We start from the raw sequence: 23,234 nt of genomic DNA on the forward strand, positions 1-23,234 counted from the left end.
ACATACGCCATTATGTTGGCAACTTTAAATTTAAATGAATAATTTTAAATTTCGAACTTATCAAATCACATTCGTTTTTCTTTGCTTGTTTTTGTTTGGGCTCATTACATTCTTTAGCTTTTGCTATTTTACCAGTGTATAAAAAAATATAATTTATTTCATGCTTTGCAATTAAAAGTTGTCGTTATTGTCTATGAGTAATCGTGGATGCGGCTTGATCGACTCTACATTTAATTGATAATAAACCCTAATTCCTAAGTATATAGGTTCCAAAATCCTAACTGAAAGTAACGATGTAATTACAGTTATACCAAACCGGTAGTCAAAATCACATCTTTATATTCAATTGCACAAAAATTGCTCATTAATAAGTGTAGTACAATACGTATGGTCCGCTGCGCGAGACCACAATGACGTGTCAGTCGCGGTTCGATGCGCACCCATTTTTGATACATTACTTTACGTTATATATTGTTTCCACTGTTTTGTACGTTATTCTAAGAGGTTTAAATCCTTGTTGCAAATTTTAAAAGCCCCGTGTGTCTTTTATAATTACTTTTATAATCTTTTAGGGAGTCTTTATATTTAAGAAGTCTACGTAAGTCAATCGAAAATACTTCCGTGAAGGGTCTCCACTAGGCAGAATAAGACCACGTTTTCTGCGATAGAGAAAGCCTGTTCCCAGCAGATATAGGGCCATTATTATTATTAGTACATATAGGTACTATTCAACCATAAAACACATAGAAGATTTTTAATTTGCAACTAGGCTATATTGATTTATCAGTTACATTTCCTTGTATCGTCAATGAAGAATAACACATTGTGCGTGACGTCACAGTCCACAAACGTTTCGCTGTCTATGGTCTATGTGAAAAAAGTTATGGCATTCTCGTCTATTAAGTTTTGCGGTAGATAGTGTACGTAAGATGGACTGCTTGTCGGAGCTTTGAAGGTACTGATGCATTTGTTAACCAAAAACCTGCTAGAGGTATCCGCGCCGGTTCCTAATGTGTTACTCATGGGTATAAGACTGGTAAATAACGTAACTGCCTTCTAGTCTTTGAGGTAGGACGGCAGTGGTTGCATTTTCCACCCGAAAAAAGGTTTTCGTAAGAAAACAGGTGCGACATTCTTACATAATATAAATCAAAGACCGCGCCGCGCCTGACTGAATGATATAAACCCAAAAAAAAACCGAACGAATTTTGAAGTTTGGTATAGCGATTGTTTTGGACCCTGGGAAGCAAATAGGGCTTTTTATCCCAGAAAATAATATAGCGGGACTTTTATCCCGGCAAAACACTGTCACGCTGGCGAAGACGCGTGCATAAATTGTAATATTTATTTTGAATGTATTTCATAATTATTATTATGAAAGTATGCCAAATGCGTTATTACTCTACATTGATTAGTCGCAAAGAAAAATTGCCATGAGTTGCGAAGTTGGAGGCGGTGATCGATTGGAGCCCTTCTTTAATTAATTCTTTAAATGTTAAATATCAATTTCATTTTGATATTTTAAAAAGCCGAAAAGAAATGTTTAATAAACTTTATTAATATTTGTATCAAAATTGCCAGTGAAAATAATATCTTACATTTAAAAACCTTCTGTATTCTACTTTTGTCGTGGATTTTAACAATTTAATTACACCTGCATTGTATATATAAGGGTTAAATAAAACATTTTTCACTGTCTTTATTAGTCTCAGAACAATGGATACGTTCTTCGTGCTGTGGAACAATAGCACTTCCTCTTCCTTCATTTAAGTTCATAACACTTTGTCTCTTCTAACTATGCATAATGCAGTAATTTGTACATTAGGTTATAGCATCTGATAAAATTATTTTGAATATTCTCATCGGTTTGTGTGGGTCAATTATTTCCAAGATTCGATTTCAATGACGTATAATCCTTATTGAATATTTTCCTTTAGAAATACGGGGTTTCCTCGCGACCTATTATCGGATATTGAACTTAAATAATTTCGATCAAATATTCTATTTTTGCTACCTTTTACGAAATACATAGTATAGACACATACTCATGAATTTAATTTTATAAAAGAAAACGACCAAACCTATCTAAATTCTGTTTTAAAGTGCAAAGAATAATTGTCTCTATCGCAAACCCTCAAAATGTGTTTTGCGCAATGAACTCAACCAAACCATTATTTATTTACGCCAAAACAGAATCAGTTTAACTAATGACCACAATGGTGTAGCCTTTACATAGATGGCCAGAAACGGATGGACAAACAAAAAAGCCAACAATTTACTATCATTATTTTAACCGGAGGGCGCTACACTGACGGTCAGTCGCGCGTACGAGTTCGTATCTAGCGGACTCGAGATTTTAAAATATTTTTTTAATTCCATTTTTAAATCATAGACAATATTCCAACTGCCCTCAACATAGGTTCTAAACCTGTCACGAACCATAAATTACAGAACTTTATTTTTTTGTTCTATTTTTAAATTGCAAACCCTACGCACAATGCCAGTGTCGTACACTTAAAGTTACATGAACTGGTTCCCCGGTCAGTGCCGCTTGCAAAGGATGAATTGTTTCACGAAGATGCATCACTTAACTATTTTGGTGAGTTTTATTTCTAATAAACATTTTGAAAAAAATTGTAATTAACGCCAAGTAACGATTAATATACAACACATATTTATTTATATAGGTTTATGGTAAAAACACTCTTCTTTATGTCACAAATATTTTTTTCTATTTTCATATATTTGGCATTTATTTAAATAAGTCAAAGAAGTTTTTACACCTCGTTTAATATTCGTTTCCGATTTTTTAAAATGTATTTTGATTTATTCGGATTGATTTATGTTTATTTACTGTAGTTTAAAATTAATTGTAATTCCAATCATAAAATAAATTTCTACTTATTAGCTATGACAAAAAGTCATAAATTTAAGAGAATATCATAGTAGAAAAAGTTCTTGTAATATATGACCTTATAAATAAAAAGAACTTCCAAGAACTCTTTAACTTTGTCTCTATAATAATATTGAATTGCCCTGAACAAAAATAAATGACATCATACAAAAAAGAAAACAAAAAAACATCCTTCAGTAAACAAACGATGGCATAATTGGAAACAATGCGGTAACCTTTACGCAATTGTCCACGTTTTGTCGGCATCTGGCGCGTAATTATAAAGTGATTATGACCCGTAACGGATATGTTGGCGAAACAATGGTTTACTAACCGCGTACATATTTTATTTTGTTTAGGCATCCGCTTTTCTAAAATATTTTATTTGGTAACATCCGTTTTAGAGGAAATCATTGGCGGGAGAGATGGTAATACAATCATCGTAATGATCGTCAAAGGTAGGCAGATAAAAAAGTTAAATTAAACAATTTTTCGGATTTTACATCAGAATACCAAATAGGCTAAAATTTATAATGATTTTGTGTAATTTGGTCATAATATAACGATACATATCAAATAAATCGAAAAAAAAATGAAACAGAATATAAGTGACGATAACTGATATAATAGGTACCTCCTATACACCAGTGGCAAAGCGTCCATACAAACCGATTCCTATCGGCTTCCCTTTTAGGTTTATTTACACTTGTTTCAGTTTTTGTTTTCTGTTAAATTGGTTGCGATATGTTAACATAAGCTTTTTTTGTGCCTCGGGTTACCTTTTGAAAGATTTCACCGTCCGCAACTGCTATACACCAAAACTGATATTTAAGAGCACCTTAATTGGACTTGGAAAAAGGACATGTCGGAACATGGCCTTTTAATTATATCTTAGTGAAGCTTTTGTATCTGCTTCGTACGCATGAGAGGTTTCGGAGGTAAAAGTAAATATTTTCAAGGGATAAAAAGTATTTAGTAAATCCTATGTTCTTCCCAGAGCCTCAAACTATTTCGATACCAAATTTCATCGAAATCCGTTTGGTAGTTTTTGAGTTTTCCGCATTCAGACTGACAAATGCAGCGAAGGACTTTGTTATATAATACGTTAGGATACCTGAAAGATGTTTTACTGGTTGAAAGTATAGTATATTTAATTTTCAAAATTAACATACAAATAATTATTTAATACCACCAAATATTTTATAGAGCAATGTTAACTATAAAACTCTACCAAGATAGAGCCGTAGTCCTGTCATCTTTGTTGTTCGATAAAGAGTTATAACTACCCTATTTAATAACTTTGTTTCTGTAAGTCCGGTGTCCGTATAAGCCTGCCCTGCCAAGTTAACAAACGTAGTCAAGTAAAAAAAAAAATTCTCGAAAGTATTTTTCATACGTGAGTGAGCAGCTTTTCTGATCCAATACAAATTGTATCTCCTCTCAACCCAAATGATAATCTGTGAACGTAATATCTTTAGTAATACCTTCAAAACATAAATTACTCAACCCCACATATAATTTAGACAATACACTTTTCTCTTTGATATTTGAACTACAAATCCCATAGATGACCTCAATTATACAATGGGTATGTGATAATAATCAGTACATAATGTGGAACAGTCTGAAGGTCGGATCCTATTGTTTTACATAGGAAGGAAATCTTTTTTGGAATATGTTTACGCTGTCGTCATAGATGTGTATTTGCATATTTTAGAGTGGAATTTTTACGCCTTTATCTAGACTTTTGAATTATTTTTTGAGTTCTTTAAATATTTTATTGTTCTATTTACGTTCTCTACATAATAGTAATAATTAATAAGTGCGATGTTAAACATTCTTACATTTTAATGGGATGCGCGATAATACATTTCTTTTATTGATGCTAAAATTCTCATATTAGGTATAATTTAATTCGTATTGATGCATCATCATTTACATGAAGTTTAGTGCAAAATATATGGACTACACTAAAGATTCTCCGAGGGATCCGTCAAAAGCGGTCAGCAGCTAGACCTCATATTAAATTCGGATTTCATTAAAATTATATGTCATTTTTAGTACTGTTGGGTAAAGACATTAAAAACGAAACACCTTGTTTCAGACACTCTCGCTCATGCTAGCATTCTGCATACAGTTGCTATCAGCGGAAGAAACCATACTTTCATCAGTATTAACTCCAACATCTCCCAAAGAGCTGAACCGACCAAGCCGGAGCTACTACGATTCCCGATACCCCAGGCCTTTATACGATAGAATAGACTACGAAAGATCTCGATGCGGAAGATGCTACGACGATGACGATGACGATTACGACTACAGGAAAGACAGGAATGACGATAGACGATCAAGACCTAGAAGTAAAAGCAGAAATAGATATGACAATGATGATGACGATAGAAGAGTAGACGATAAGAAGAATAAGAATGGTACAGATGATGGGGAAGATGATCACGGTGGTAAGAAGGGTGATAGACCAAGTGGAGGTCGCAGAGATCGTGATAGACACAGATATGAAGATAGAGATAGATACAGGCCTGATTATTATGATAGGTTCCTGAGGGACCCTTATAGGGAACGGGATTATGACAGGCCTTACTATGATGATTATTATAGGGAAAGAAGACCACTTTATGACAGGTATCCTGGTGGATACGATGACTATCCAGGAAGATATGATTACGGATATTCTAGGCCTAGGCCAGCTTATGACAGATATGATGATGCCTATGGAGGATACGGGCCTAGTGACGGACGAGGACCCCACGGCAGGTGAGTTTTAAAATATTCCGTATATGTAGTTCATTTATATTATCATTATTGCAAATAAGCATTTGCTTCTTGACCCATTTATATTATATCTCTGTGTATTCTATTCCTATATTTCCAATTTTTTTTGGCCGTTGTTTTGTAACACAAGGTTGGTGTCTATTAACGTAATTAAATACTGATATATGACTGGAATACAATAGTTGGTCAAAGCATTAGTTTATGCAGACTTGAGGTTTTACTTAATATCGCGAAAGGGTCAACCCCACCTTGTACAGATTAGCATTAACGACCGCTCTTCACATTTCTGCCTATCCCTCCGATGACACAAGCGACCCGTCCTCACAAACCGTAATCGTCCCATAACCCAAGTTCATTCACACAAACCTGTTGACCGTAAAACGCACACGCTTTCACATTTCAATTGACATAGTATTGGAGCAATAACTGAATTGGTGCAAATTTCGCGCGCCATTGTCCGCATGTATTGTCTATGCTCTTTGTTGGGATCGTGTGATACGGTATTTTGTAATGTATTGTCGATTGATATGGGTTATTATTCAATGAAAATCCCGTTTTTGGAAAGGGTGATGAACTGGAGCGAATTGAGAGCTAATACAACTAATGAGTCATGTTGGAATCAATATGTTGATAGGGCCGTCCCAAATCAATATGAGTATGAGTATAAAGTAAATGTGGATGCCCCAAACTGACTATCATGTATGCATGAATTGTATCTCTCTCTTTAACTCCTCGAGCGTGAGTAAATTCATAAATAGAACCCATTCTTATACTTCACAAGAATTTGTTTTCGAAGTGAAACTTCTTTAGAATCCTTGTGAGTTGAAACTTGGTAAAACAAAAATTCATCACTGTATTTGAAAAAAGAACAGCGTTCAACCAGCCTGCATGCTATATTTTGCATCCTAAATTATTCTTTTATTAGCATGTGTTTATTTACTTGTGTGTGCACTTGCGTATTACAAAGCTCTTGTATCAAGCAAGCGTGTTGTATTATTATTATATATGTTAATATTGTAATCTTACTAATAAATTAATTTGCTAGTATGTTTTAGTATTATGCAAAAACAATAAACCGTAATTATCCCAATACTGTATATCCATCTTAATCTCTCGTAGGCTATTTTGTAGACGTTTGACTTCTGCGTTGTATAAATTGCACACACATAATTCTTCCTTTTTTTAAAATTTACCAAATTCATGTGATTATTTTAACATTAATCTCGACTTGCACCAAGTTTAATTACAGGAAAACCATATAAATACCGTACGTCAATAAAAAATCGCTGTTATAAAGTGTGTGCTATCTGATAACGATGTAATTATATTCTGAGTAGTTTTCGGCGGTATTCAGTGTGAATTGTTAGCTAATATTGTTTCCTTGTTTTTATTATTCACACGATTATGAGATTATTTTTTCTTTTGTAGAGAAATATTAACATACCTACCTTAAGTACCTTATGTTTTAACTCAGAAAGTTATTAATTTTAAATATAATACCGTTGGATCTTATATCTCTTCTGGGTAACTGCAACAGTAAATTTTGGGTAGCAGTATTGTAAGTGTATTATTAATGGCCCCTATGGCTTACTTACTAAAGAAGTTAACTAGGAGTTAACTAACGCCAGAATCTTCGCACTGAGACAAACTATTGTAATGAGACTAGAAATGTCATAGAATGTTACTCAGGGTCATTTTGATATTGCGTTATTAAATGAAACCACATGCTCATCTTTACCTCTGCTAATATTCTGTCAAAAATCATCCATGAATAACGTATATTAGCATAAAAAACCTCATTTGACTTTTCTGATTAGTCATTTTGTAGTTTAGTATAAATATGGCGTCTGCGTGATTGCCTTAGTGAGGGACTTTATTGCTTCAGTAGCCATCATCGTCTTATATCCATCACCATCAGCCCTGTATTATATACTGTCACACTGTTGGGCACGGGCCTCTACTACTGAGAGATTAGGCCTTTAGTCCACCACGCTGGCGAGTACGGATTGATAGACTTCACACACCCTCGAAATTCCTATAGAGAATTTCTCAGGTATGCAGGTTTCTTCACGATGTTTTCTTTCACCGTTAAAGCAAGCGATAATTCACAAAGAATACACACATAATTTTATTTTGAAAAGTCAGAGGTGTTTGCCCTTGGGATTTGAACCTGCGGACATTCGTCTCTGCAGTCCGTTCCACAAGCAACTAGGCTATCGCCGCTTTTAATATGCGTGTTATATTACGTACATTGAAATTCTGGACTTTAATTGAACTATTTAAATATAATTGACCATGTTTTAGTTTCAGACCCTGGGATGAGACTTACCGTGGTCTGTCAGGATGGGACGCTGGTGGCAGAGGATACTACTTCGCATCAGGCAGGCCAGACGCCGCTCCAGCTCCGGCGTGGGGCCGTGGAGACTATGCTAGGTACGAGATGATTTAGAAAACTATACTTACCTTAAATTTCGTAACAATAGGGCGAAATGACAGGCAAAATGCCACAGGTCCTGGCTTAACGGGCCCTGTGGCCAGTTATACAAACTTAGTATTTTTGGACTAAAAAAAAAGGTCGGCATAAAAATCTATACAAAAATATATAATGATGTAGAAACACTACTAATGTATATCCGGTTCTAACAGACCGGCATAATTGTATCGACTGTCGAGTGGTAGTCATCTCTCGTCAGTCGACATTCTATTGGACCCGACTCCACTTATGTTCAGGTGCAGTGGGGTCACATATCCGTGCTCAGACGTGATTTAGCCCTTAATGCTGATATTTAGGTTCAAGTACGAAAACTTTAGTGCATGGATACAGACATCGGAAGATTACAAATAATTAATTCATTTCACTTTCCAGGCCGCAAGCAAGCTGGCCAAGTTCTGGATATGGAGGCGGTTACAGAGACCCAGTAGATTATAGAGGTTCGTTTGGTTACGGGCAAAGTGCAGGCTATGGGCAAGGCGGAGGCTATGGGCAAGGCGGAGGCTACGGGCAAAGTGTAGGCTATGGGCAATCCGCTGGTTACGGACAAAGCATTGGTTATGGGCAAAGTGCAGGCTATGGCCAAAGCGTTGGTTATGGGCAAAGTGAAGGCTACGGGCAAAGTGGAGGCTACGGTCAGTCCAGCGGCTGGCAAAGCGTGGGTGAGAGAAGGCCGTATAGAGATCAAAGGTAAGTTATATAGGAAGAGCTTTTGTCAATGTTATTATTCTTATAATTAGTGGGCTTGGAAAGTTAAGGCAATTTTATTAATAACGTCGCAGATATAAATATATAGTATAATTATTTAACTTTGAAAATAGTTTATGATTAATTGAAACTTATAAGTAATAATTTATATTTTCCAGTGGTGTCCTGAAGTTAGATGAGAAAGACAACATCCCATCGCATAATCAAAACACCCAAGGCACGCAATCACTATACGGACATACAAATACTCAACCACCCTACGTAAAATCGAATACTTACGGTCAAAATTACAGACAACCAAGTACTTACCAGTCAAGTTATGGGCAAAATTTGGGCCAAAGTACAACGCCAGAGACCAACTACTTATTCCAGAGAGGAGATGAACCTGTTACAGAAAAAGTTGATGCGTCCACCGAGAAATCCGCAGCTTCGTAGCGTATCATTAAGATATAAGTGTAAAATGGCTATGATTTTTAGTTTTAATTAGCTAATGTAGAGTGTAAAATAAAAATGAAGGATTCAATGTAATTACATGTTTACCTGAATTATTATTTTTCCACAGAATCATTTTTGTGATAGGGCTGTAATAGCAGCTATCTTAATCGCTGTAACTACAAGAAAACTTTCAAGTAACTGACAAGAAAGAAAGACATTCATATTGATTTAAGGTTATAGCTTAAGGTCCATTTTTTTAAATTTAATACGACGAAATTTTAAAGGCCGAAATATCCATGCATATTAATTATTTTTACGTTTTTCTTTCAACTGCGAGAACTAATCACTAACTAGACGTGAATTTAAATTCTTTACTTGTCAATACTTGTTTAGTTACCCAGATTAAAGATGAAACAAAATGTATGAAAATGGACCTTAAGCTATAACCTTAAGAATAAGACCTGCATTCACAGATTTTGAAAAATATATACAGTCCTAAATTGACCATTTTCTCGCTGAATAATTTATTTTGAATCTGTAAATACTGATCCTAATGCCTTCAAAATTTATGGGCCGTTTCCTAAGAAGTTATTTTCTAGCTTCAGCGGTTAAGGTAGCTGCCCTTATTGCCCTTTTCAAAAATTCACTTTGCATAGAGGCAAAAAATATTTGTTACCTTTTATATTTTTTCATTGTACCATAAATTATTGAGCATTATGATTTGAAATAAGAAAGTGATTATCTCTATATTTATGGATTTAAAATAGCAAACAATCAAAATGGCGGCTGATTTGTCGAGTCGGTTGAAATGTCACAGTACAGTCCCACGATGGTAGATAACCGACACTCAAATTAACAACTGCCTAGTTGATTAGTGATTACATAGCATTTTCCCATGGTTAGCTGGCATGCGTTGTGATATACGTAAATTGAGTAATTTAAGCTTTATAATTAAAGTAATTTTGTACACATTATGTTGTTTCTAATGTATTTGGGATCCCTGATGACTTAAGATGCGAACTATATGAAAAAGTATAAAAGCCGGGCTCTAGTTAAATTGAATCATTTGTGACGTATCGTAATGGTATAATTAAAGAAAAAATGAAATGGCTGTTGTCGTTTTTGACGCTACCACAAGTTTTTAGAGAGAGAGAGCTCTCAATAAAGGGTCCATTGACTACCGAGAGGTCCGAATTATTGCCTGCAATTGTACTAATAGGGTTGATATAGTTTTAATCCAAAAGCTTTTGCAATAGTTATTACCATCCCAGTTCGTAGGGAGCGAACCAGTCGCAAAATTATGCATAAACTTATCTATTTACAAAAAGTAGAACCTGGCACCGCTCACATTTGTAACCATTACAAGACCAAAGCGGTATCAAATAAAAGCATGTAAAGAGAGACATCTATCCAATCACAACGAAAAATATAGTTTACAAAACTTCTACAGATGTCGCTATTATAAGAATTGGTAAAAGTAATAATTTTATTATTAGAAATTATGTCATTAAAGTACATGCACAAAATTATTACCATAGTAAATAAAAATGTTAAAAAATTCTTGATATGTTTAAAAATAAAATAACAAACACATTTTTTTGGCTCACAATAACAATAAAAATCATTTTATTTACGAGTACCCGCGCAGTGCTGTTACAATGTGATTGTGGTGTATTTAATAATTATACATATTTAATATTAACGAGATTTGGTTGCAAAATATCCTCAGTAAATGTTCCGGGACTTACCAGTGTCATAAATTATACAACTTTCGAGCAGTTAATATCTACTTAAAAATAATAAATCAGATAGTCTTATTTCTAATCTAAAACAAGTCCAAGAGCCTTCCGAAGTAGGTATGTAGATAGGTACACATTACGGTATCATTACAATTGATTATGAATTCCAATGCCTTACTTATAATAACCAATCAAGCAATTAACTGTTGATATGATAAAGGGATTACTTCACCTTATATCTGATAAGTTTTATATCTTCGTTCACTTGGCATCAGATCCTTGTTGGAAAATCTCGCCACGTCACTAGTGTAGGTTATATTTAAAAAATAAATTCTTATGTGCATAGAAATATAAAAAAGTGAATGTATGTGTTTACTCGTTCCAAATTTAAAAACAGCGCGCGTGATTTCATAAATAGAATGAGAAAATAAATTGTCTATTGGCAGTCTGAATTGTTTTATTTGCCGAAAGATAATTTATTTTTTTATATTTGGTACTTAGGTTGTGACGAACGTTGTAAAAATGACGCAACAGGACTCTGTGGTTGTGTCGAAAAGCTCTACGCAAAATGCCGTTCAAGTTGTTGAGAATGCTGGAGATTCATCTCTTCTTTCACCGGCGCCGAACAAATCGTAAGTAATTTAAATTTTCGCCTTCCAAACATTTTAAATACGTTTAACTGATAATAAAGAAATTCGAAATATGTACTTAGCTACTTATTTTTTTTCTGTTTAATTGTTTAATGCACTTTGAAAAATATCGATAAATTAATTTCGAAAAATTATGAAGCCTTTAGCTCGATGTTTTGCATATTAACAAATGACTTCTTAAGCAAAATTTAGACCAGCATTTTTTGCAGTAATACATTCCCAAGAACTTTCAGCTGCGTTTACACTAACGTCAGCTTTTCTTGCTTATCTAAAACTGGCTTTAGTTCACACTACAGGGTTGTATCGTTATATGATTAATGACGTACCTATAAAAAGAAATGTTCTTTACCTACACAGCATATTAATTAAAATGACTTAATATGTAATCAATCTGATAAAACCCATTATATATCTACTTGAAACTACAAATTACGGAACACCGAACCTACACAAGCATATTTAATCCAAATTAATCGTCAACAAATCCTATCTTATGATTAATTTCTAGATACCATTATCGTCTGACAATTACGTTTACGTAATTACAGATTACAATTTGAATTACAAATTTTATTTGTAACATATACCGTTATCTTAATATTTGCGATAATAATATGCCGACAATTGGATTTCGGGTGACATTTTCATGGCTGCTATTTATGATCTATATTATAAAAGTGAAATATATATGTTTATGTATAGGACTGTAGTATATTTACGCAGAAATTTAAAGTTTCCTCATTTGATAGGTAAAGAATAAAGCAGTCATGTATTTCTCTAATCTATGACAGGAATTAATACTTACCAAATGATTGTGATAAGTATTTGAACACAGTTTTTTTAAATTAGGCACCTAACAACTGAAAATACTGTTAGATTTCAAAATAAATCTTTTACACGGTTTTGGACATTTTGTTTTTGGATCTAATAAAACCTTTTTTAAAATTATACAAATAATTCCATAGAGGTTCAATCTATTGATATAGAATGACTCATCTTGATACTTGAAAGGGTGACTTAGTTTTTATCTATAATTTTTCTGTTGTCTCATTTGTCGTCACAAATCAGTTTATCGTATCATAGTCTCGTATGTATATCATCAAACTTATATGTACAATAACATCCCATCGCCATAACTGATTACTACATTAGAATACACAAAATAAAAGGCATTTCTGAATTGTTTGAAATGCAGCGAAAATAAAGCCAACTTTGACAAGTTTTTTTCTATAACCAACTTTTGTTGTATTATAATATAACAATATTAATGAAATTTAACGATAACAGCCAAACAATCTAAAAATAAAGATACATTTTCTTATATCACACCCATACTTATTCAAATACTTTATTACTTTGCCAACTATCTAATATGATTTTAAGAATGAATCTTTAGACCGATAAAATTTCTAGGTTATGCTATAGTCGACCATGAATCTTATTCCTTTAGTAGTTTTATCGCAATCTGTAGGCATAAACAGATAAGAAATGCGTTTTTATTGAACTCATATCACTTGGAGACAAGCTCATAAAATCTGATCAAGAGCATCGTATGACAATTGATTTTAATTAGACAGTAAATTTGTTGCAATCGCTTTTTGTTTGTAATATCAGCTGTACCATATTCTTTAGTGGAGTCTGCACAAAACATTTGCTGCCTATCCACCGTGGCAGCAATAAAGCGTTACCATGTCTATGTTTTTTTTATGTCGAGACAATCTTGCCGTTCGCCTGATGTTTGGTATTCCTGTGCGCTCGCATCCTGAGACATGAGATGTTAAGTCTTATTATGTCCAGTAGTTACACTGTCTACAATCTTCTTCAAACCGGAACATAATGACTACACGCTGCTGCTTGACGGTAGAAATAGACATAGCGGCAGTACCTACCCAGGCGGACTTTTCACATATGAGAGACCTACAACCAGTCAAATTCAAATTCAAACGAAAATTTTCTTTATTCTAAAAGTTTTTCATAACCACTTCTGAACCGTCATGAATTAACCACCGCTTTGTAATATTAACACAGTGAAATCAAACTCAAAATACTCAATTAATTATATAATAATCACCTATTTATCTATTTCATTTAGGCATAAAATGCATAAAGGAAATACATCGTAAACGGGTATTTTGACGCCGCGCCATAGATTATAATTTCGCACACGCTATCATCTTAAGATAAACGGGCAGTAAGAAATGTACGGCTATCAGATAATACAGCAAATGATATAAACACTTCATCATAAAGAGCTTTATGTTTTACACGTATGACCGTTGGCATCTTTGTAAATTTTATGATTATTTTTGATATTAAAAAATAAAACTTTTCCAGACGTATTGAAATTGCCCTCTAATTTCGAAAACATCTAGGTCTACATGCTTAATAATTACGGTACGCTTTAACGGTAAAGGAAAAAATCGCAAGGAAACCTACATAGCTTAGAATCTTCCATAGGTTTCTAAGGTATGTGACGTCTGTCAAACCGCATTAGGCCAGCGTTGTGGACGAAAGTTTAAACAATCAGTAGTAGAGGAGCCTGGTGGTTAGCAGTGGGCAGTATATTCAGGGCTGGTATTATAAACTAATTAGTACTTTTTTATGACATTACGTTTGTTAGCGCGGCAAAGGACGGCTTATACAAACGGTCTTTTGGGTGAATGCTTTAGGCGCTCGCAACCCTTGGAAAAAGCGACCATGCCGAGAGCAACCCTCGAACGGCTTACGAACCTCGGCTTAGGACGGTCACTGGTAACTGATGATTGATATCCTCCACGATGTACCCGTCGACGAAGACATCTAGCTATATTCTGGAATGTGGCTAGCGAACCCGTATTTAGTAGCAAAAATGCGCTTACACGTTAAACAACACAGTTGGCCTAATGAATTGTGCGTATAGTTATAAGTTCGCTTCGGTTGGGTATTTTTTAATTGGCGTTTGACATCCAGACTCTCAAGACGCAGTGCTGCGGGGCACTGGTAACTACATAGTATAACATCAGAGTTTCTTGCCCGTTCTTGTCTGGTGAGAACTGCTTTCCGAACTGTTGGTAGAGTTAATATTGATGGAAACTAAATAATGTATATAATTTTACAGGTTCAAATAAATTATTTTATATCATGTAACACCCATAAAGTATTATTAATAATAATAATAATATCAGCCCTGTATTATATACTTGCCCACTGCTGAGCACAGGCCTCCTCTATTACTGAGAGGGTTTAGGCCTTAGTCCACCACGCTGGCCTAGTGCGGATTGGTAGACTTCACACACCTTCAAAATTCCTATAGAGAGCTTCTCAGATGTGCAGGTTTCCTCACGATGTTTTCCTTCACCGTTAAAGCGCACGATAAATTCACAAAGAATACACACATGAGGTATGTGCCCTTGGGATTTGAACCTGCGGACATTCGTCTTGGCAGTCCGTTCCACTCCCAACTAGGCTATCGCCGCTCAAATATGAATTAAATTATTATTAAGAACGGTAAATACCCTCTGATGACTCACACCGAAACAACAAACATACTGCATTCAAAACCATGCAATTTCGTTTTATAATTAAAAACCCTCCAATGGCTTTCGGCTTTTTATATTTTATGACTCGAAACAATACTCATTTTTGTACTCGATTATCGGGGTCCGCACGAAAACATAAATTTTTATTGACATTGGGAAGAATAATTATCCATTTTTATTTTCACTAAATTATAACTTGGGTTGTTTTTTGGTTTTGGTGAGTAATATTTATTATTTATAGATACTTCTGCGAAGAATAATGTCTTACGTCACTGAGCTCTTAATACAAAAGCAGTATAATTTTTCTCTACTTTAAATAATCATCTATATTTTAACTCGTAATATCCACTACTAATTAAAACTTAAAAATTAAAATAGGTATGTACCTATACATATACGTGAATATATTTATAACATTATTTATAGACGTATTTTCTAATCCACTAATTCTTTTTAGAACAATTTTTCTTAGATACGTAATGTTTGAATTCTAGATCTTTCTACGTGTAATTCTTTGGTATTAAGTTTTTAACATCCTAGGAAACAAGCATGACATTTGTATCTGCATTAAATGAGCAGTCACCCCCGCCGACTAAAATCGGTCCGATAATAATCGGTTACCGACAAAAGTCGTCCGGTTCGATAACAGGCGATTAAAGACAGTAAATGAAATGCATCAATACTAAAATTAGCTTCAATCAAGCCGCCATTGCTTGCTTTAACTTAGCCGCCATTTAAATGTTATCGGTGATAAAACTTGGTATTCGATAGATTTTTTTATAGCTTTGCATGACGAGACGAGCAGGCTATTCGCCTGATGGTAAGCGATACGACAGCTCATCAGCAGAAACACCATCCAACAACCTAAATTACAAAGTATTGCTTGGTATTCCACTGCGCTCGCCATCTGTTGGTCGCCAAAGTATTGTATGTTGTTTGTTGTGAGATGTTAAGTCTCATTATGTCCAGTAGTTACACTAACTACAATGTTCTTCAAACCGGAATACAACACTACACACTGTTTGGTGGCAGAAATAGACATTACGGCGGTACCTACCCAGGCGGACTTTCACATATGAGAGACCTACCAGTGCTTGTAGTATGTACTTAGCAAGGCATGCACTGAACTACGATGATGTTAAATAAATGCACCATTTATAATATGCCCTTGATTTTGAAATATCAAAATGTGTTTGATAGTTTATCCTTGTTTTACGCACCTTTACAGAACAACAGTTCGACACGAAAAGAGCTCTACACATAAACGCATCATGGAAATCTACGACTAGCAATTAAAAAAAACGCGACATCGCAACGTGCGACATAAAGTAGCCTTTAGCACTAAGAAATAATAAAGCTTCGTATTAGATAAAAACATCAAAATCCGTTTAGTAATTCCTGAGATAAGCGCATTCAAATAAACTCTTCAACTTTATATTACTTTTTTTTATGGCAATTGTACATTATGCCAATTTCAAGTTAGGTTTATATTACTTATATTAGTACTTATAGATTAGTAAGGCTACTTAAACATCGGGAATTAGTTCATAATAAACAATTCTTATTATTCTTTTACAATTGTGCAATAAAAGAAAGTGGCGCAAATTGATAATATTAATAAATATTATGTGATGTGAAATGTAATATGAAGGCGATTGCGTAGTGTTGTCTCGACGTAATTCAATATGATGTTTTTTTTCCGATCAACACGTCGCTTAGGAGTTTATTTATGTTATAAGCAATCCTGGATTTGTAAATAGGCCGTACAGGCGACAGCCTCTTAGGGGCGGCAGATTTCAGAGGACGCTCACTCGATTTAATTAATCATTCGTTTATTAAACTTTAGTGCCTTCTATAATACAAACAAATGACAAATTGTTAAGTATTTTAGAAACCTACATACATACATACATAAACCTATCTACATGGGGCGGCGGAAATGAAGTGGCCTACACTCATAAAAAATATAAATCCGGCACTGGTTATAAGTAGAAATCGGATTGCAATTTAAAAAGCAAATATGCATACGTACTCACGCCTTGAATCTCAGAAAGGTGGCAGAGACGCAACTGATGCGTCCACTTTCCGCCATTCGTATTCCCATGGTGTGATAGGGGGCGATCCTATCGCCATATTGAGCACCAATTCCCGACTCCGGATTAGTGTGAGGGGAAAACCCAAATATCACTGCGCGACCCGGAATTCGAACCTGGGACCTCAGAGCAGTAGTCATACCGCGGACGCAATACAACTACACTACCGTGGCAGACATTTTTTAACTATAATAAATCATTTAATTTGAATCAAACTCGGAACATTTAACAATCCCCACTAAATTAATGTAGTACCGATTTTGAGGTGAAACTTGAAAAATCATATTGTAAATAACATTGCATTAACGAAAAATAAAAAACAGACTGCATTATTTTTATAAGTAAAACAAATAATTAGAAATTAAACGTTTATCGATAGAATGAAATCAATTAACTATCTATCGGCCCTTATAACAATGATTAGTTTGCATTATATCACCTTAGACGACCTCCCATTAAGGCGATTACGTCGCGTTTAACACAAAATGCATTTAAAATTCGTCTATTTTACAAAGCTTACCTCTTCACGTGTCATTATATGAACCTTACAAAATGTATTCAAACGATCTTTAACCTTATTACAATGAACTCAAGGTTTGTTTTGACTAACAAAACACTATAAGCTAGCGTGCAATATGTGAGTGATTCGAACGAACGACTCAATAAATACTGTGTTGTGTCGGTATTGGCGGATTATCTCGAACGATAGTGAGTCATAGCTCTTGAGCGCTATCTGTCAATCATTCCTTTCATTTTTGGCTGTGGATGTGTAACTGTATTCGAAAGGGGGTTATCGTTATTCAGATTTGGTTATAAATTGTCGTGAGATAAAGATTATATTGCAATATGTGGAACATTTATGTAATACAGTTTTTTTAGGTGGAATAATTTTCATAATCATTAATGCTAAATTATAATTTTCTGATGAATATTTTCGAAAAACTAAATAAATGTGGCAATTGACAAATATTATAAATTGCTTAACTTAAAAAGCTAACCATGTTAGAATAATCTGATGAACAGTCCATTTTAGCGTTTCCTTTACGTCGACAAACAAGTTTTTTTTAGAATAACAACAACAATTCAACAACTTTGTTACCAACTGGTAGTTTATCAAAACATCTCATGTTAATGCCAAAGGCTGTCTCTAGACATTTATCTCACCCACACGCGACACTGTGTCTTAGATGGAAAACATAAGGCTCACCGATGACACAATGCGAGCTCTCGCTTGACCGGTCTGTGTGCCTTAGTTCAGTTCACATCGGTTGCTCGCGTTGACTCCATGCCGCTCGTCGCAACACTGGTCGTTACACGAATCGAAAGTTTTTAAACTAATTTTTTTATTTCAAATTCTTTAAAGCGGCCAGTTCGTTCCCAATTTAAAATAATATAATTATCGATTATTTGTTATAATTTTCTATCGATATTAGTTTCAGTGATTGATAAGGTGATAAAGTAATCGATACACATGTTTTCGGGTGAGTTTAAGTGAGTGCACAGGTTATATTTCGTGCAGTGATGCATTGTGGAATGTGTTTTTATATCGAGATATAACCGAGTTTATTTGTGAGGTAAGCTGGTGAACTTTTGCACGTTACTTTAAAACGGTCGTTGACATTGATTTTTTTCATCGAGAGAAAATCGATTCTATATTGATCTGTTTTTTATCAATAGTGTTAATTCGATAAGGATAACGTGCGTCAAAAGCATTTATATTACACGCAATTAATGATACATCTTCAAAATGTTATATTTTTGTTTGAAAATCATTATTCATAGATGATTATTATTCTAAACTTTAAAGCTTGATTAATTCAACATTCGCGACTTTTGACCTCTTCTAATCTACATTACAGTATAAATGAGGGTATTAGGAAAATATGTTAAATTAATTTTATTATTTGGCAATATATACTTCGGTACTATATAAATTTTTGAGAAACATAATGCAAATTTCCGGAACGTTTAATAAATTCAAGAAGCGGCCGCATCGTCTTTCCGGAAAAACCGGATGCGCTTAAAACCGGCTTCTGAACGCGCACATAACGAGTACCTTGGTCACTCAAAGCCTTTACAATAGAGAAAACTGCACATCCATATATATAGTGACCATAAAACCAAACTAGTTGTTTTAAAAATATGTGTTTATAACCCGTTATACTTATGGATATAACATATTTTCCAAATTTAAAAAAGTAAAGTTTTACCTATAGAGAAATTACATGCATATTATGCCCTCACTTTATCTCCGTCAACATTTATGCAGCCAGTATCTGACAACGAATTTAATTTAAAAAAGTAGAAGTGCCACGAAGTCTGGATTCGAATTTCGAATCCGCAACATTCGTCACAAATAAAATGAGTGTTGTGCTGTAATCTTGCTTTTTCCTTTTTATACTTTGTAGTAGCTGTTAGGCCCTTACAGAGCTGCGATAGTCATTTAGTAGGACAAAAATTAACAAATCCCATTCATGTAATGACTGAGATTATTTTGTTTAAAATTACAACTCTGATCTTCGCCTTGGTAATTCTACTGTTGACCTAACCTACAAGCTACACGTCTGGACCTTGTATGACACAGATTCATGATTCATCTTTATTGAAACAAGTGTTTACAACGCAGACTTAGAGTTTACTACGCAATGGAATAAAAACACAACATAAGAAATGGGCAATGAGCCTTATTTTTTAGTCTGGGAAAAAAAATCAGTACATACATTTTTTTTCAAATTTTATACTAACTTCTTAATCTAGCAGCTCGCCTTACTTAAGATATGACGTAAACTAATTTTCAAATAATATTTTCACACTTGGTTGCGATACGTCACCTAACAAGAATGCATTATAACAAAGTTCTATTCAACGATTTATAATTTCTTGATTTTCCCAATTAATATTGTCAAAACGAAAACATACGCGCACACACCAAGTTAACATTATTTCAAGTACATATCTATTGAAACATAGAATGTTAAGAAATTGCGTACCGCACAATATTGCGCGTATTTTATTAAGATAAGGCACGAAACACTAAATCATTTTGTACGTGGGACCTAATAGGTAAACCGTGTTATACGCATTTCAAAATATTTTAAGTATTTCATGCAAAATTTAAAATTTTAGTTTTGCGGAGGTTGTTTTTTTTTGGTTTGATTTACTCCTTAAGGAGAAGGCAAAAGCTCTCAGCCATACAGCCTGCGGAGGTTGTTTTATAGAATTATGACCATAAATAATTTAACGTTATTGTCAGTGTTCTGGCGACAGCTGTTTTCAGTATATTTTTAAAAATAGAACTAAACAATTTACAAAAAAAATGGTCATTTTTATTATAATTTTTTGCTCCCTTACACAATGTCCTTTATTCACATTTTTTTTCCTATGACCCCTTAGAAAACCAATTTTTATCACATTATTATTCAAAACGTGTGTTTAATTTATAGTATTGCGTGTTGTGTTTACTTTATTGTATGTACACAGTTGTATAATGTATGAGTCACATTGTTCAGCAATTAAAACCTTTTATATTTTTAAAACTCATATCGTTTTCGTTAATTCAAATATTATCATAATACAATATTTCTACGTAAGTATTGATATTGTTTTAATCTAAAAATTATAATTTAGGCATTGATCGATTTCTTTGCGATATAATTTATGAACGAGTAATTAAGGCCGAACAGATTAAAATGGCTTAAATAAAATAAATCGATTATGTATTGTTCCAAACAACGGTAATTTTCAAATTTTAAATATGGAATTCTGTGTTCAGATTCCAAAAAAAAAGTTCTTTGGTAATAATGTGTCAACACGCAATAAGTATAATATAAAGTATAATATAAAGCTGAAAATTTGTTTGAAGGCGCTAATTCCAGGAACTATTAGTTCGAATTGGAAAATTCTTTTAGTATTAGATAGCTCATTTATGAAGGAAGGTTATAGACTATATATCAATGCGCTATAACCAAGAGAGGCCGCGCATCAATGAAAAATGTAGCAAGAATGGGGAGAATTTATTCCTTTTGAGAGCTTCCGTCGCGTGCGCTGCATAAACGGTTAAAGTTACGCAACAATCATATATGATGGAATTGTTCCCATTACAAAGTCCTAAACAATTTAATATAAAACAAAGTCCCCCGCCGCATCTGTCTGCCTGCCTAAACCCGATAAACTCAAAAACTACCCAACGGATTTCAATGAAATTTGGTATGGAGATAGGTTGAGACCCTAAGAAGTCATAAGCTACTTTTTATCCCGGGAAAATATATAGCGGGACTTTTATCCCGGAAAAGTCTTACACGCAGGCGAATCCGCGAGCAACAGTTAGGTAGCGATATGAATCTTACCTAAAAAACCGGTTTGTCGTTATCGACGTTGGATTTTGTGGATTCTATAAGATTATAAAAGACATGTTTATCGACATAATTAGATATGCAATCAAAGACCCAATTTATTAGCAAGCTTGTAATCGTAAATAAGTATGTTATTGAGTTAGTAGTTAGGTTACATCTACAACGCCATTTATGGTAAACAGGTAAACAAAAAGGCTAGAGAATTAAGTACTCATATAATATACTATAGAACAAACATCTCAAAGTTATCTGGGTTTGGATTTTGTGTCCTTTATAACAATAGATTTCCTATCATATCATGGGACATGTATTTACGACGACATATGAATGCTCTAGTTGCGCCTTGTCCTAATCATTTGAGTAGGGGGGGAGACGAATTATGTATCAAATAACGGAACCTCGTCCCCCTCACGCAATGAAAAATAATACACTGTATAACCTAGTTATTTTGTGGCAATAAACTACTTTAACTAGGTGAATCACTACAGAGAAAAAAATATTTGATTATGGTGTGAACTTATGTACACATATATTATTTACATACAAAAGAAGGTATATTACAACTAATCACCTTTGTAGTTAATAAGTTATATCTATATTATACGTGTATTATTCATCGGAAATTTCGACACTATCACATGCTATAAAAATAGAAAGATAAACATGATACTCATATCTGTTAATTACCTTTTAGGGAATTAGAGACATTGCGTTTTTATATTATATAAAGGCTTTTATATTAGCGTATGAACGGGTAGGTAGAGAAGTACATTTGTCAAGGTATACCTAATTTCTTTTACAGCTCTAACCTAACCTAACCTAACCTATGGACGATATTAAACAATAGTGCGTCACCATCGTCATCGCAAAGTTTTTGGCAAAAACCGTAATATCTTGGAAATGGTGTTAGCCTTAACAAAATAGCTATTAGGATTTGGGTTTGAGAAAAACGAATTATGCAAAATAGGAAATTTCATTCATTAAAAAAAACACGCAAACAATACATCTGCCCCTTAATAGACACAATAAGAAAATAAATATTGAAAATATTCTTAGTCATAGACTCATTAGAAACTTAGATTAAATTTAAATAACTTATTAGTAGATAGTTCATAGATTGTTATCCAAATGATGTATAACACATAATTGGTACATTATAAAAAGAATACAAAATAAGACCATTGAGTACCTAAAAAAACCTCTGAAGAAACCTCATTTACCACATTAACTCAACAAAGTTACAACATCAAGCATGGAGTAAGTTTCCCATGAGATAATTATGTGAAAATAATTAAATACACGGAAATATGTCGACTTATTACGATAGATGCGTAATCTAAGCGAAAAACGTTTCGTTAGGTTATATGAATCTATAATGCCAAGCAATGGTTGTCTTGGCAGATGTTGGCAGATAATTCGATTTTCATCAACATCAGCCACAGCCTGTAGGGTCCCACTGCTGGGTACAGGCCTCTCATGTGGTGCCACCGTTTTTGCGTTTTGTTTGGTGACATAAATCTGTTGTGCCAATCGATAGTTGTCTAGGCAGATAATTCGATATTCAT

General features: G+C 34.0%; 2 protein-coding genes across 7 annotated transcripts in view; both read left to right on the forward strand.

The window, feature by feature from the left end:
- The first annotated feature begins 2,302 nt into the window (after window positions 1-2,302).
- On the forward strand, window positions 2,303-10,289 carry LOC115452750 (uncharacterized protein At5g39570). Of its 2 annotated transcripts, XR_005112365.1 has the most exons (6): window positions 2,304-2,599; window positions 4,998-5,665; window positions 7,988-8,116; window positions 8,550-8,864; window positions 9,041-9,550; window positions 9,771-10,289. XR_005112365.1 is itself a non-coding variant. In XM_037438709.1 (5 exons), exons 1-5 carry the CDS (start codon window positions 2,525-2,527, stop codon window positions 9,315-9,317), a joined length of 1,464 nt encoding a protein of 487 aa, XP_037294606.1. In that variant the 5' UTR covers window positions 2,303-2,524; the 3' UTR covers window positions 9,318-9,419. The 2 variants fall into 2 exon arrangements, 1 of the variants encoding a protein (XP_037294606.1); XM_037438709.1 differs by lacking the exon at window positions 9,771-10,289 and having other exon boundaries at window positions 2,303-2,599; window positions 9,041-9,419.
- A 683-nt stretch (window positions 10,290-10,972) lies between these two features.
- LOC115445242 (unconventional myosin IC) overlaps window positions 10,973-23,234 on the forward strand; it is a 63,300-nt gene continuing 51,038 nt past the window's right edge. The window contains exons 1-2 of one of the 5 annotated variants that reach the window (XM_037438542.1): window positions 10,973-11,173; window positions 11,558-11,688. In XM_037438542.1, coding sequence (XP_037294439.1) covers window positions 11,579-11,688 — 110 coding nt within the window. In that variant the 5' untranslated portion in view covers window positions 10,973-11,173; window positions 11,558-11,578. Of the gene's footprint in view, window positions 11,174-11,219; window positions 11,421-11,557; window positions 11,689-18,573; window positions 18,892-23,234 lie in introns of those variants that run through there. The other 4 variants (XM_037438539.1, XM_037438541.1, XM_037438540.1 and 1 more) reach the window with 4 other exon arrangements.

This window comes from Manduca sexta, chromosome 14 (genome assembly GCF_014839805.1).
Source record: "Manduca sexta isolate Smith_Timp_Sample1 chromosome 14, JHU_Msex_v1.0, whole genome shotgun sequence".
In the NCBI taxonomy this organism is placed as follows: Eukaryota; Metazoa; Arthropoda; class Insecta; order Lepidoptera; family Sphingidae; genus Manduca; species Manduca sexta.